The sequence below is a fragment of the Solanum stenotomum genome, chromosome 5 (assembly GCF_019186545.1).
Source record: "Solanum stenotomum isolate F172 chromosome 5, ASM1918654v1, whole genome shotgun sequence".
In the NCBI taxonomy this organism is placed as follows: domain Eukaryota; kingdom Viridiplantae; phylum Streptophyta; class Magnoliopsida; order Solanales; family Solanaceae; genus Solanum; species Solanum stenotomum.
Window position 1 is genome coordinate 58,081,630 of NC_064286.1, and position 12,905 is coordinate 58,094,534.

General features: G+C 34.8%; 3 protein-coding genes across 4 annotated transcripts in view; 2 read left to right on the forward strand and 1 right to left on the reverse strand.

The window, feature by feature from the left end:
* Positions 1 to 12,905, forward strand: part of LOC125864743 (acyl-coenzyme A oxidase 4, peroxisomal-like) — a 1,153,105-nt gene that overhangs the window by 106,710 nt on the left and 1,033,490 nt on the right. The gene's annotated exons all lie outside the window — the stretch shown is intronic.
* Positions 561 to 1,265, reverse strand: LOC125864185 (uncharacterized). The gene has a single exon (XM_049544099.1). It carries the CDS (start codon positions 1,263 to 1,265, stop codon positions 561 to 563), a length of 705 nt encoding a protein of 234 aa, XP_049400056.1.
* On the forward strand, positions 7,940 to 9,279 carry LOC125864186 (zinc finger BED domain-containing protein RICESLEEPER 1-like). The gene is made up of 2 exons (XM_049544100.1): positions 7,940 to 8,711; positions 8,882 to 9,279. The coding sequence occupies exons 1-2, from the start codon at positions 7,940 to 7,942 to the stop codon at positions 9,277 to 9,279; spliced, it is 1,170 nt and encodes a 389-aa protein (XP_049400057.1).

The window sequence follows — 12,905 nt, forward strand, 5'->3', positions numbered from 1 at the left end:
TCCCGTGCGCACCCAAAGGATAGCGGTTGCGGATTTCCCTTGTCATAAAAAAAAAAACATTACATTTATTTCTTTGAGCGTCTTAATTTTAATCAAATTATGAATACATTTTTTTCTTTTAATTTTTCATCCGATGAACACTATTTTTATTGAAGCTCCGACTAATTAAGATTCGTGCAACATAAATGAAATTCGTCTACAACAATGGAAGCCATTTGGTAATTCTCTAAATAAAACGAAATTGATTAATTAATTCCAGTACAAAGTAAACCAAAATAACCTTTTCCCTACATTATCTTCCACACTATACTCTTAACACAAATTACTTTCAAACAAATTAAAGAACTATTGAACTATGCCATACAAGTCTTTACATACCACAAATAATCTCAACTAAATATGGAGTACCATATATAATTCGAATTGTAATGTCACAAAAGTTCGATTTAGAGTAACTTCCAACTTGAATATTGCTTACTTTAACATACCCTACACACAATATATATATCAAATCAAAATCACTCCTTTTAAATTCCAAAAGATTAGTAACACAATCGAAGCTAGAGAGAAATTTTCCTTTTGCAATCCATATCCTTAACATCTTGCGTTTGTAAAACAACTACCATACTACAATTCATTTGTATACCAACACTCTTCTTAATACTCAATATCTTGACTCTTCCATTAATACTTGTGGACATACTCATAGGCAATTCCCCTGCCTTTAAATCACTTGCTAGCCTAGGAATGCCTGATAATTTGTCAGCCATAACTGTGACATTCACAATCATCCTGAACGTCCTCCGAGCCCTAGCATTAGCCGATGGCGTTAAGACTTCTACGATGACCCTGTCATCGTAGATCAGGCTAGTGGTTGCACGGTTAAATTTGAACGAGACCGCGTTAGGATTTTTGATAGAGATATCTGCAGAGACCGTTATGTTCACATTGGTTTGTAGATTAGAACTACTAGTGAGATAACTCAACCCATCGAATTTAATTGAGTTCATTCTTATAGTAGGTGTTTTCACCTTGAATACGGTGAATGCAAGAATTATGATGATTACAACTATGATTATTGTTGTGATTCCACAACAACTGCAACATTTGATGCACCTTCTACGACGTTGTTTTTTTGCTAACTCCATACTACATACGGACGTGGAATCAATTCCTTGTTCGTTTTCTACGTATATACGGTGGGATGCAGGTGCTAGAGGGCGAACTTGATCTCTAGATTCAGTCATGGAGGAATTTGGAGACATTTTTTGGAAACTTAATTAAATTGGAAGATTAATTATTGATGATGAAAATGTGGTGTGAGATGGGAGTATTTAAATACAGAAATATTTGGTATATGACTATAGTGTACTAATCGCGTTAGCACGGCGCTTTGGATTTTGACTTTGGTGTGGGACATGTGGTTTAATTGTTTTTTGAAGTTCTATTGTCTTATTCTATTATGACTAATTTTGTATTTATAAATTATGGAAGGTTCTCTTTGTGAATGATTTATTAAGGCTATTATTTTATCCACCAAAAAGGGCGTATTATGATATTAGTACGCTATGTTTAATTTACAATGTTTTAGGGGTAGGAATTCAAATTCTTACTATTCATAGCCCGTCTTTCTACATAAAACTGTAACAGAAAAAAACAAGTTACATTTCGAAATGGATGTTATTTTTTGGTTTGTTATTTTCACTACTCACTTGAAAATGCAAAGTGATCAATATAGGTGTCAAACGCCGGCTGGGTTGAATTTAGTGGATTAGAATTAATTGAGTTAATAAATATGTGAGTTATTGACTTTTTTAAAAAAGTTATTTAAGCTGAAATGGATTAAAAAGTGAGTCAAAATCCAACTAGTCCAACTATTACTAAGTTTTCATCAATTTATTTGTTCTTTTATAATTTTTTTCTTTATATATTGTTAATATAACATATCAAATAAAAAAAAAATATTTTGACAAAATTTTCGTGGATCAATTTATTTAGACATCGTACAAATTTGATGAATTAGCATGAACTAATAAATAATAAGTGGGTCAATAATTAATTCAAATTTCGATTAATTATAATTTCATAAGCTACTTTTATCATCTCTAATTTACTGATCAGTAAAATTATACTCCCTCTGTTTCAAAAAGAATGTTCTAGTTTGACTTGGAAAGGAGTTTAAGAAAAGAAAGAAGACTTTTAAATCTTGTGGTTCAAAATTAAAGTTATGTCAAATGTACCANCAGCCTTTCTTAACAGCCAAAGTGATCAAAGTTCTAACAGTGGTCATTTTAACCATAGGAGAAAAGGTCTCAGTGTAGTCTATCCCAGCTTGTTGAGTGTATCCTTTAACTACCAGCCTTGCCTTGAATCTTTCCACACTCCCATCTGCCTTGTGTTTGATCTTATACACCCACCTACAACCAATGGATTTCTTCCCTTTGGGCAGAGGTACCAATTCCCAAGTATTGTTGGCATATAATGCCTCAAACTCTTGTGTCATTGCCTTCTGCCAGGCAAGAGACAAGATTGCCTCTTCATATGAACAAGGTTCTCAGTCATGTGTAATGTTTTCAACCAACTGCTGGCTATCAGGACAAAAAGAAGTGAAGCAAATACTATCATGGTTAGTGGCAAAAGAGGTGAGAGAGTGGTGTGGGTGTGAGCTTGATGCAACAGAGGTAGAAGAGTGTAGGTTAGGTAAAGTGTAGTTGTAGTCTTTTAGATAAGTGGGGGTATGAAGGGACCTAGTCGTTCTTCTAGGGGCATGTAGAGCATCACATGATGAAATAGGTGCAGGTATGGATGGTGCAGTGGTGATGTTTGGGGCTGCAGTGTTAATGGTTACTTGGTTATCTGTGACTTGATGTGATGTGTTTGTATCCAGTAAATCATCAGTATCAAAAATGTTGATTGTGCTAGACATACTAGGTAAGTTGGTAGAATGATTAACAAGTAAATTCAAAACAGAAGCAAAACTGGAGCTAACAGGAGCAACTACAAAGGGAAAGATGGATTCATGGAAAACAACATCCCTAGACACATGAATTCTTTTGGTAGCTAAATCCAAAACCTTGTAACCTTTTGTATTGAAAGAATAGCCAACAAATATGTGTGGTGTAGCCCGTGGCTCAAACTTGTCCTTATGGGTTTTTAAAGTAGTAGGAAAGCATAGACAACCAAAACTTCTAAGGTGAGAATATGTAGGGTGTTTGTGATATAATAACTCATATGGGGATTTATTTTTCAAGAGTTTGGTAGGTAATCTGTTAATGATGTATGTAGCTGTTAGGACACATTCCCCCCAGTACCTCATAGGTAATCTAGATTGAAAAAGAAGGGCCCTAGCTGTTTCAAGAAGGTGATTATGCTTCCTCTCTACCACACTATTTTGTTGGGGTGTGTAGGGGCAAGACCTTTGGTGTATTATCCCTTGTTCTTGGAAAAACTGGCTAGCTTCATTGGAGATAAACTCCAAACCATTGTCAGACCTGATGGTTCTTAATTTGGTTTGAAACTGATTCTCTATGAGTGAGCTAAAGGCTTTGATAGTTTGTAAGGCATTGCTTTTGCATCTAAGTAATTGTGTCCAAGTTGATCTAGTGTTGTCATCTACCATGGTCAAGAAATAGTTGTAGCCATCATGAGTGGGAATGTGGTATGGACCCCATAGATCAATGTGAAGCAATTCAAATGCTTTGGTGGTGGAGGTTGTGCTCTCAGGAAATGGCATTCTAGTTTGCCTGGCCATAGGGCATATAGCACAAGTAAAAGGCTGTTTTGTGGAAAAATGGATAGGTATGGTGGAAATGCTTTTCATTTTTACAAAGGGTACATGGCCTAGTCTAGCATGCCATAAGAATTCATCAGTATAAGTCTCAGCAGGGGAACAATCAGCAGTAGAACAAGAAGCAGAATTAGAAATTGAACATACTTCTTTATTGATATAAGGAGTGTATTTTACAGTAGATGATGAAGATGAAGCTTGACATACATTGTCAGTTGAACTTTTAGTACAATTAACTAGAGAATGACTGCTATGACTAGGGAAGAACTTTGCAGCAACATGAGTCATTTTGCTGCCAGCAGAAAGAGTATGACAGTTGTGACATATAGAGCACAAGAAGTATAAACCATTTTTAGCTCTACCAAGTTCCAGAGGGCTCTTCAGGGAAGGGCCCTGCAATAGACAAGAAGAAGTGTTAAAACTGACTACACCTTTGAGTTGCAATGTAAGGCAGTGAACTGAGATTAAATTGAACTTAAAACTAGGCACAAACATTACTTTCCTCAGAGTCAGTACTGGATTTAAACAAACATCACCAACTTCAGTCACTTTAACTTTATAACCATTTGGTAAGGTAATTAAGAAAGGGTATGACAGTGTGCTGATATTTGTGAGTGTGGCTTTGTTATAGGTCATGTGATGTGATGCTCCTGAGTCTATAATCCAGGAACCAGCAGTTAATCTAACACATTTACAAGAGAGATCACCTATATCAATAATTGAAGAGTAACAAGCTAGTATACCTGCCAGGTTCACAGCTCCACTTAGCATATTCTCAGAGTTGTTGGTTCCATGATTAGCATGTAGAGATCCTAAAAGATTTAGCAGCTGCTCATACTGGCCTTTAGACAAATTCAAAGGCATTTGCTTACTCAGTTCATTATCATCTTCACATTGGTTCCTGTCAACTTCAGAAGCACACACATTTGCTGCTGAACTTTTACCCTTGGAGAACTTAGAGTTGGTGGGATAACCATGGAGCTTGTAACATCTATCTTTAGTGTGTCCTGTTTTCTTGCAGAAATCACAGAACAATGAAGACCTCCTAGTGCTGGAATTCCCTCTAAACACATTTGTGTTTGAGTTTCCATAACCTCATGTGTTTCCCTTATTAGAATTAAAATTGGTCTTAGGACCTTTGGAACCTGCAACATTGTTAGACGAGGCAAAAACATTGAGAGAGGTCGAATCCAAGGTAGTGTAGTTGTGAGGTTTTACTTCCTTTTGCTTCTCTTCTTGGGACAAGATGGCAAAAGCCTGAGCCATACTTGGCAGAGTATTCATCATGAGAATGTTGCCTCGGACTGCAGTATACATCTCATTTAAACCCATTAGAAAGTGTATAAGCCTGCGATCTTGTTCAGCTTTAACCAATTTTGTTTTACCACCACAAGTGCACACACAATTGCACTGAGAGCTGATATCGACAGTGCTCATTTCTTCCCAGAGTTTTTTCATTTTGGTGTAGTAACCAGTGATATCCAGAGTGCCTTGGACAAGGTCATTAATCTCCTTTTGAAGCTGGTACAATTTACAACCATTGGTTTGATCGTATCTTTCTTCTAATTCTCCCCAAAGTTCCTGAGCATTGTTGACATACTGCAGACTATCACGCAGATCTGGTGACAAGGAGTTCAGGATCCAAGATGTGACCATATCATCACACCTTTCCCATTGTTGAAAGCTAGGATCAGTAGGATCAGGTCTCATAACCTTCCCATTGATGAATCCTGTCTTGCTCTTAACAGACAAAGCCCTGAGAACTGCTCTTCTCCAGGATCTGTAACCAGTCCCATCGAAAACTGCAGGTAATAGGAATGAACTCGCATTCTCAGATGGATGCAAGTAGAAAGGACTAGGGATTTCTACCCTAACAATAGATGCAGAAGCACTCGGAATCGAATCAGCTGAAGAATCAACCATGGTGATTTGAAAATTGGGAAGAAAATCAAGTTGAAAACAACCAGATCAAATAGAATTCACAAGACGAAACTGATAGATCGAAGATCGAGTCGACAATAACCAGATCAAACAACCAGATCAAACAGAAATTCACATAAAAGAAAAATGAAGCTCACAAAATAAAATGGAAGCGGAAAGAAGATAGGAGCAATTCCATGTGCTCTGATACCATGATAAAATCAACAATGTAAGCTCCCAAACTCCATTAATGGAGAACTCATTGATGAGAGAGAGAGAGCAATCGAGAGAGAAAACTCATGGAGAAAAATATCTTTTATTGAATGTGAATTAGAAAGAACAAGTATTACAATGTGGAGATATATATACAAAATCACTAATTAACAAACTTGACTCTAACTGAATTTCTAACTAACTTTACTGTTCACAACTAACTAACTAATTTCACTGATCATCAACTAACTAACTAATTTCATACTTTATATTCTCAACATGTCTTGTTTCTCAAGTTTCACCCTGATTGGAGAGGATGATGGAAGGCCAGGGTTTTGTCTTTTACAATATAGAGAATCAAATATTACTTTATTCTTCCCATTGTCCAAGCTTCACCTCTTTGCGTTGCTTACTTGATAGTGGAAACTTGTGATGTTATGCATCCAAAATGGTATTAGTTATCTTTTCATTATGTCTATTAGTGATTGTCACCTCAGATATTGAGGAATCCACTACTAATATTTCCTAGCAGTGCCTTGCCAAAAGGGAGGAAACAAATTAAGACTGTCATCCATCTAATAAAAAGGAATGTTGTCGTTTTACCGAACCAACAATATCAAGGAAAAGAAGAGTGGAATAAATATTAAAACCAAATACCTTTATTGCTCACTAGGGTTGTTCATGGTTATGGTTAAAACACCAAATTGAAACACAATTCAAATCAAATCGATAAAAAAAACCAATATTTGGTTGGATTTGGTTAGGTTTGATTTTACATTTTGAAAAACCGATACTATTTGGTTTGATTTTGGTTTTACTAAAAAATATCCGCAAAAATAACCAAACCGAACCGATAAATAATATATATAAATTTTATAATTATTTATATATCATTCATAAATAAAATATAAATATTTTATTAAATTTTAATGAACTTAAGTCTTTAACTTTATCATTTTTTTCAAGCCCAACACTTAAATTTCAGCCCAACTATTAAAACCCTAATTCTAACTCCATCAAAAATTACTATTTAAGTAATTTTTACCTACCCTACATCACAAATTCACAGTGCAGTTTTTTGCAAAAAGTATACGCAGCTTTCTTCTTTTTTTTCTTTTTAAAAAAATTTCACAGCAACCTTCTGCTCCTTCTCTTCATCTTCTTCAGTCTTACTGACATTTTCTTCTCCAACTTCTTAAGTTCTCAACTTCAAATACAAGGAAAAAGTGAAGATTGAAGGTAATTTTCTATATTATATTTTTTCTTGATTTTAACTAATTTTAATCTAGAGAGCATGACTTCAAAATTGAGATTTTTTTATATTTCTTTTTTCTATATGAATTTCAGATGAAACGACCAGTAGAGGTTGAAGATTTGGAAGATTTGGAAGTTCAACCTCAAGTAAAAAATTCTACAACGGATAAAACTCAAGCAAAAGGTAATTTTTCAGAAACTTCTTCTTTGAACAATCCTCCGAAGAAACAGAAAAGAACAACTCTGGACATTGAGGGAAGTGGTAGAAAAACCTCTGAAGTTTGAGATCATTTTTCAGAGATTATTAGTAAAGTGGGTGAAGTGAAGGCAAAATGTAAGTACTGTTTCAAAGACTTTAAATGGACTAGTAAGAATGGGACTTCTAATCTTTGGGGACATTTACTTACTAAGTGTACAAAATACCCTTTCAAGTCTTTTGATAAAAAGCAAAGAACTCTTAAACCTATTAAAAGAGGGGGAACAGTAGATTTGGAGAAGGTTGTTTATAATGTCACCGAAGTCAAGAGGGAAATTGCCGAGTTTATTATAATCGATGAACAACCATTTAGAGTCATTGAGGGTGAAGGATTTAAGAGACTAATATCGCTTATTTTGCCAAATTATGAGTAGTCATCTCGTATTATTGTTGCTAGACAATGCTTAAAAATTTATCAAGATGAAAAACAAAAGCTTAAAAGACTTGTTAAAGGTCAGCGTGTTTGTATTACTAGTGACACATGGACTTCACTCCAAAATTTTACGTATATGGTCATTACTGCCCATTGGATTGATGATGAGTGGAAGTTGCAAAAAAAGATACTGAATTTTTTTCAAACTCCAGATCACAAAGGTGAGACTATTGCAAAAGCTATTGAATCTTGTTTGTTAGATTGGGGAATAGAAAATCTACTTACAGTAACACTTGATAATGCAACAGCTAATGATGCAGCAATCACACACTTAAAAGGGAGAATTAGTGATTGGAAAGGTGTTATCATGGAAAATATTTTTTTACATGTTAGGTGCAATGCCCATATTCTAAACTTGATTGTGAAAGAAGGATTGAGTGAACAAAATAAGTCTATTTCCCGGGTAAGAAATGCTGTGAAATATGTTAAGTCTTCTTGTGCAAGAACTACTTCTTTCAAGTCATATGTTGAAAAGGTTAAACTAAATACTCGTGGACTTTTGAGTTTGGACGTTGAGACGAGGTGGAACTCTACATATTTGATGTTAAATACTGCTGTCAAATTTGAAAAGCCATTTTCAAGAATGTATATTGATGATCATAAGTACTTTAAATATTGTCTTGACTCAGGTGGAAAGATAGAGCATCCATCTTCAGAAGACTGGAGAGATGTGAATGTATTTCTCAAGTTTCTGGAGATTTTCTATCAAACCACTTTGAAATTTTCGAGTACTTTACATGTTACTTCAAATACTTTCTGTCATGAGCTTTTTAATCTTCAAAGCATAATTGTCAATTATTCAAAGTGTGATGATTCTCTTTTGACTGGTATGGCTAAGAAGATGAAAGGTAAGTTTGATAAATATTGGGGTGATTTTGATGATATGAATATGTTGTTGTTGGTTGCCGTTGTGTTGGATCCTCGTTTCAAAATGAAGTATGTGAAGTTTATTTTTAAGAATTATTATAATTTTGTGGAGGGATGTAGTAAATCTACCAAAGTAACGGATACTTTGAAGATCAGACTAATGCAGTGAGTGAAGTTAGTGCAATGGATACTTCTGATGTGTGGCAATCTCAATGGGAGAAATTTCTTGAAAAAGAAAATAATAATGTTGATGATAAATCTGATCTTGACAAGTATTTGGAGGACGATGTTGAGAAGATTAAGGATTTTAATATTTTAACTTGGTGGAAAGCTTCATCTGAAAGATATCCAATAGTCTCTAGAATTGCAAGAGATATACTTGCTATTCCTACACCTACTGTTGCTTCAGAATTTGTTTTTAGCACTGGTGGTCGCATTCTTGATTGTTATCGAAGTTCATTATCACCAAAGACGATTGAAGCTCTTGTTTGTAGTCAACAATGGTTACGTTCAGCATCTACAGAATGCAAGATTGAAGATCTTTTATAAGAAATACAAAATCTTGAAATAGTTGAAAAATGTATTAATTTACAACTTCTAGTTATCTCTTCCCATTTCTTTTATTGGTTATGAAAATTTGATTTCAAAAACTTGAAATAGTTGCAAAAAGTACTACTTTACAGCTTATTAATTCTTTCTTCTAATTTATTTTGGCTCTTAAAATTTGATCCATAATAGAACTTTTTACTTATTCTTATTGTCTTTTCAAAAGAAAAAAAAAGTTAGATCATATTCATGTTAGTAAATATTACCTAATATAGTGTATTCTTTTTTTCCAGAATATCCGGACACTACTTTGAGCATTGAGTAATTTAGAGCTCAAGCTAAGCTAAAGAAGATGATAATTGATCAGTTTGGAGCACATATTTTTTTTTTTTTGGTTTATTAGGAAAAATACTTAGTTGCCATAAGCCCACATCATGCAAAATTCAATGTTATATATCTATCCAAGACAACTCTGCTAGACTGCTAGTATTGATTTTCCACTACATATATAAATTTCTTTCTGTTTTTAGAAATAAGTCTTCTAACAACTTAATGAGTTTTTTTAATCCTCTTTCAATTGTTTTATGACTAGTATTGCTTAATTAAATTCACAATAATTTTTCTATGGATTGTTTATGTACTATGTATTTGTGTCTATCGAGATGCATATGCCCTCAACAAAGTATATACTTTCAAACCGAAATAACCGAAAAAATTGAACCAAATCGAACCAAACCAACAATAACCAAACTGACGGTTATTTTTTTGATTTGGTTTGGTTTGGTTTTAGAAATTTAAAAACCGATTAATTTTGGTTTGGTTTTGGTTTTAACCAATAACCGATCCAAACCGAACCATGAACACCCCTATTGCCCACTATATGTTCAATTTGTGGAGAAAGATATTTGATCTCGAAAGCACTTAAATTAAATATGAAGACAGAGAAATGAGAGTTTCCATTATATTAAAAGAGTAAAGGATAACGGGAAGTAATTGAATAGTATTCCTTAAACTAGTTCCATCCCTCTTTGAGCCATCTGGTGCCATTAGAGTTCTGCAATTTTACTTTCCATATTGCGCCAGTGGGACCTCAAGGAACACAACATCTCGTAGACTAGCCCCATATTTGATTAAAATTCATTTGGGATGTGTTGTACGAGAAGAAAACAAATAGAAATTATCAAGCTTTAAAAATAAAGTCTATCTATTTCAAAGAAACCAAAAGTAGAAAGGGAAAAAGCATTGCATATGAATTTTATTACTTTAGAGTCATGAGGAGATAAGGTGATCTTGAAGAACTGAGACATCTTCATTACTTCTCTTCTTCTTCACTTCTGCTTTTGAGCTTTGAGTCCAAACTCCACTCCTTTTTATCACTATTACCTTCCGACTTTTCAGCTTTCTAGCCTTTTTAATATTGTCGGTCAATTCAAACCAAAAGGCTTGTTAAAATTAAATACACATTTACACTAACACTTTGAGGTTTCATATAATGTCAATATTTAATTATTTATCTGCAGTAAATGTTAAAGTATGCACATTGACTTTAGCTAGATCGTTATATTAATATACTACGATGTACTTAAACTATCCATTGAAATGGATAGAAAATGTTAGGCTAGTTTGAATGCAAAGCAACATTTTCTCTCTCTAAAATGGTCTCCTCTCAGCTATAGCTGAAATGGCAAGCAACTAAAAAAAATAGGGGAAAAGGATTGATGAACCATGGGGGTTACAAGAGCCGCAAAATCAGAGGGTTCCCCAGATAGGTGATGCAAAGAAGAAGAATATGAATGTAATACAAGGGATTGTACCACTTGATCTGATCCCAGGCCAGGGAACAATGTGAACTCAAATGGCAGGAAATACACCAGTATCTGAGCAGAAATCAAGGAGGTCATGGGATGACAAGGTGGAGGACTATTTGGAGGCAACAATCGATGCAAGTAGTTAGATGACATGTAAAAGCCCTAACCTTAGACCCAATACTAGGAGTCAGATTGTGGGGTCACCGACAAAAAAAGGGATTAACTTGTCAGATGTCGAAGGAATGAATGTAATTGTGAAAATAACAATAGAAGACGTGCAGGGGGATATTGAGTACTGAAGAACATCAACTATATGTTATGTGTTAGGATCAAACCTACCGCAAGTGATCATGGAGGGGTTCTTTAAGAGAATCTGAAAAAATTGAGAGATTGAGAAAATAGCTCAAGTGAATAGAGAGGTCTTCATGGTAAGATTCTTAGAGAGTGAGGAAAGAGATGCAGTTGTAAGAGAGGCAGCCATTATGTTTGACAGAAAGCCAATTGTGATAAAACAGTGGAAATCAGATATCGAGGTGATGAAAGAGATAGAAGACAAGGTTCCATTGTGAATCAAAATTCCAGGATTAGAAGCAAATTATTGGGGAAAAGCTACACTAACAAAAATTGCAAGTTTGGTTGGGCAACCACTAAAGGTTGATAATGCTACTACGCAAAGGGAGAAATTGATGTTTGCTCGAGTATTGGTGGAATGTCATTGAATAATACATATCCATCGGAGGTGATGTTTGAAAATGAACAAAGAAAGATTATGAAGCAAAAAAGTAGAATATGAATGGAAACTAGTTCTATGCTCAAGATGTAGGAATTTTGGGCATGAATTAGGTGAATGCAGAAGGCAGTTGAAGGAGGAAATAAGGAATACTGAAGTGAACAAAGAGCAACAGATAGGCAATCAAGCACCAACAAATATCAAAGCAAAAACAGTGGAAAATAAGAGAGTACAATTCCAGCAGCAGAGAAGGAATACCACCAATACAAGAAACACATTTGCTAGACTACAACAGGATCCAAAAGTAGGAAATAAGAAGGATGATGATGAAGAGGAAGTGAATGGAACACAGGGGAACATGTCATTATCCATGAGAAATGAAGTAACAGCTCATGTTCTGTATAATCAAGGGAAAGGGGAAACCCTATCCCCAATGGACAAACTTGGTTTTTGGAACGTAAGGGGTCTGAATAGGGCTGATAGACAGAGAGAAGTGCATTTATTTATGCATACTCACAAGGTCAGTCTATTTGGACTCCTGGAGACAAAGTTTAAGAGGGCAAAAGCTATTAAAGCAACTTAGAACCTTTGTAAAGAATGGTCGTTTACAACAAATTTAAAAACTCATGTAGGGGGGAGGATCTGCCTTGTCTGGAAACCTGACATATACATAGTAAATGTGACATTAATCACACCTCAACTAATACACAGTGAGGTAATACATAGAGGAACTGGGAAGAAGTTTGATGCAACACTGGTTTATGAATTTAATGACCAAGCCATATGGGAAAATCTATGGCGAGACATTGAAAATATCTATAATCAGATAAAAGGGTAATGGACAGTGATATTTCAATTGTGTGTTGAACAACGGAGAAAGGGTGGGAAATAAAGTGACAATAGTTAGACAAGAGTCTTCAAGAGTTGTGTTGAACATTGGTGGCCTACAAGATATGAGATCAAATGGGTCCTTCTATACATGGACTAACAAACAACATGGGGTTGATAGAGTATTTAACAAGATAGATTGAATTCTCATTAATGTTGTATGGCAACTGCAAGTTCCTGCTGTAGGGGCTCATTTCATAGCA

What these genes read in the sequence shown, in the direction of transcription:
- LOC125864185 (XM_049544099.1), bottom strand. Translation starts at nt 1,265, where the DNA reads ATGTCTCCAAATTCCTCCATGACTGAATCTAGAGATCAAGTTCGCCCT.
- LOC125864186 (XM_049544100.1), top strand. Translation starts at nt 7,940, where the DNA reads ATGGTCATTACTGCCCATTGGATTGATGATGAGTGGAAGTTGCAAAAA. An exon ending in TATGGCTAAGAAGATGAAAG is followed by an intron (nt 8,712 to 8,881) that starts GTAAGTTTGATA and finishes GATACTTTGAAG; the next exon opens with ATCAGACTAATGCAGTGAGT.